Below are 3,130 nucleotides of genomic sequence, written 5' to 3' on the forward strand. Positions count from 1 at the left end.
TGGCATAGATACATAAACAGATGAGACTAAGGACTCACGGGGCATATCCATATAATGAGCAAAATAAGATGATACATACGAATATGTGAAACCAGGGTCAAATAATACAGAAGCATCCATGTGGCATACTAAGACAATACATGTGATCACTGTATCTGAAGCAACGGCATCTGGCCTGGCAGGAATAATATAGAATCAGGCCTGAACGCCACCTGATCGGCCTCCCCCTCTAGGGTGACCTCTAGCTGCCTGGGACCCACCCTGAGCTGGCTAGGCGGGTGGTGAAGTAACTGGTGCTAAATTCATAGCCTAACTCCTCTTCTGCACTGGTCCACCTGGGCGACAAGGACACTATCTCTACATATGCCCAAACTCCCTGCACTCGAAGCAACTCCCCGAAAGTGGTGGTGGTGGGGACTGAATCGGGCCCCCAGTACCAGAGTAACTACTAGAAGGGCCTGGCATGGATGAACTCTGAAATGATGGAGCACGGGATGAACTCTAGGCTAGGAGGGCACTGAGAGATGACTGTCCCAGACGGGCACTGTATAAACTATTGCCAGATGATGCACCCCGATGAACTGGATGAGCCATCTGAGCGGGCTTATAAGGACGACCCCTGTTGTGATAAGATTGTCCCCCAGAATGTACACCACTGGGACCACCTGAACCTCGAGGGCTCTTGGCCTCCCTCTCCTCATGCTCCTGACCACGGACCATCTCTATCTGTCGAGCAATATCGACCACCTCGTCGAAAGTAGCACCAGATATCCTCTCTCTAGTCATGAGCAACCGTAACTGATATGTAAGGCCATCAATGAACCTCCTAATCCTCTCCCTATCTGTGATAACCAACCAAACTGCATGACGAGCCAACTTGGAAAACCTCATCTCGTACCGGGTCACACACATGCCATCCTAACGTAGCTGCTCAAACTATCTGCGCAGCTCCTCCCTGTGAGACAGTGGCACGAACTTCTCCAAGAAGAGAACGGAGAATTCACGCCATGTAAGTGGTGCCGCACCGACTGGCATGCACCTCTCATAAGCCTCCCACCGTCTGAAGGCAACCCCAGTAAACTGAAATGTAATGAATGAAACCCCACTGGTCTCCAGAATACCTGTCATGCGAAGAATCCGCTGGCACCTATCGAAAAAGTCTTGGGCATCCTTAGACTCAGCCCTACTGAATGCTGGAAGCTGGAGTCTTCTAAATCTCTCTAGTCTCCTCTGCTCATCATCAGTCATAACGGGACCCACCTGGGCCTAAGAAACTGATATCGGTTGGGCTGGTAGTACCCCCCAGTGTTTGAAGTCCTTGCATTACCTGCTCTGGTGTACGTGCGGCAGGAGTCTGAGTACCTCCCCGGGCCTGAAAAGTGGCTGCCGCAGCCGGAACAGAAACTGCCTGAGCAAGGCTAGTGCACACAGTCAAAATCTAAGCCAAAGCCTCCTGAAGACCTGGAATCACAATGGGTACAGCTGGTGTCTATGCTGGCCCCACTGGCTCAACCACATCTGGAACCTGCTCCTAAGCTGGAGAAACCGGTGGATCTAGAGGTGTTGCTCTAGCTGTTGTACGAGCTGCACCTCTGCCCCTACAGCGGCCCCTACCGTGACCTCGACCTCTCGTGGTCCTAGCTGATGGTACTGGTGGCTAGCCGTCGTGTTCGGTAGCACGTGTCCTCACCATCTATGAGAGAATAGATCAGTAGAAGTTTAGTTTCCGGAATTAAAAAATTCACATGGAAAGAATATAAGAATGTGAAGTTTCTTAATGGTTCGGCAACCTCTCGAAGATACGTACAAACGTCTCCGTACCGATCCGCAAGACTCTACTAAACCTGCTCATGACTTGTGAGACCTATGTAACCTAGGCTCTAATACCAACTTGTCACGACCCATAACTTAGCCTATCATGATGGCGCCTAATGTGGTACTAGGCAAGCCGACACCTCAAAACATTACCAACACTTTTAAGTAATCAATGAAATAACACAGGTTTGAATAATTAAAGTTCTCATAAACTGGATAGGAAGTCAAAACTCAATATGGAAGTTCCCAAAACTAGGGTGTCACTGATTACATGAGCGTCTATACAACACAAGTCTGAAAATATTGTCTATGAACAACTAAAACTAAATACATAAAGCTGAAAGGTAGAAGGGAAGAGTCAAGGTCTGCGAACGCCGGACAACTACCTTGAAATCTCTGAAATGGTCAAGCTGCTCAGATAATCAACACCCACCGTGTCCGAAAATACCTGAATCTGCATACGAAGTGCAGGGTGTAGTGTGAGTCCAACCAACTCAATAAGTAACAAGACTAACTATTGGACTGAAAGTAATGACGAGCTTCAAGGATATAGTTCAAATTTAGAAAATACAATCCAAAAAAATAGGCATGCTTTCAAGTTCGATAGTTAAAGCTAAAACAGATAATGCATGCCAAGTTCAGTTGAAACAGGATATAGTATCTCTCAGAAATTTCATGATAGTGATATATGCCAGCTAAAGTACAACAGTAATGAAATCAAGTGCATATTCTCAAAGTGACAGTCACTCAGTCCTCCTATTCACTCCAACCTCACAGTCACTCATTCTTCACAATATCTCCTTTTTCTCAGACAGTGGGCACTCGCACTCGCACGCAGTAGGTACCTGCGCTCACTGGGGGTGTACAGACTCCGGAGGGGCTTTTTCATCCCAAGCGCTATAACAAGCCAATCATGGAATAAATCAATAAAACATGATACAGCGTGCAGCCCGCTCCCATAAATATTCTCACAATCAGGCCCTCGGCCTCACTCAGTCATCAATCTCTCCAGTCTCTCGGGCTCTCAATAATCATGATAATCAGCCCAAACAGTAATGATATAATATATCAATAAAGAACAACAAAGATTGAGATATAATATGCAGTAAAACTGTGATTGAGTACAAAACAACAATTTAACAGATAATTTAACATGTAACACGACCTCTGTGGGTCCCTACAGTGCCAACACATTGCCTAAACATGATATCTAACATGATTTGTTCTTCAATGTTTATAACACATGGAGAATATACGGATAACAACTGATTATTCAACTATACAGTTCTATGGAATTGACCAAGTCACAATTCCT

At 46.1% G+C, this 3,130-nt stretch overlaps 1 protein-coding gene across 1 annotated transcript; it reads right to left on the bottom strand.

The window, feature by feature from the left end:
* Nucleotides 1–501: 501 nt before the first annotated feature.
* LOC138907437 (uncharacterized) lies at nt 502–891 on the bottom strand. Its single transcript, XM_070198034.1, has one exon. It carries the CDS (start codon nt 889–891, stop codon nt 502–504), a length of 390 nt encoding a protein of 129 aa, XP_070054135.1.
* Between the last annotated feature and the right edge of the window lie 2,239 nt (nt 892–3,130).

The sequence above is a fragment of the Nicotiana tomentosiformis genome, chromosome 3, assembly GCF_000390325.3.
Source record: "Nicotiana tomentosiformis chromosome 3, ASM39032v3, whole genome shotgun sequence".
NCBI classification, from domain to species: Eukaryota; Viridiplantae; Streptophyta; class Magnoliopsida; order Solanales; family Solanaceae; genus Nicotiana; species Nicotiana tomentosiformis.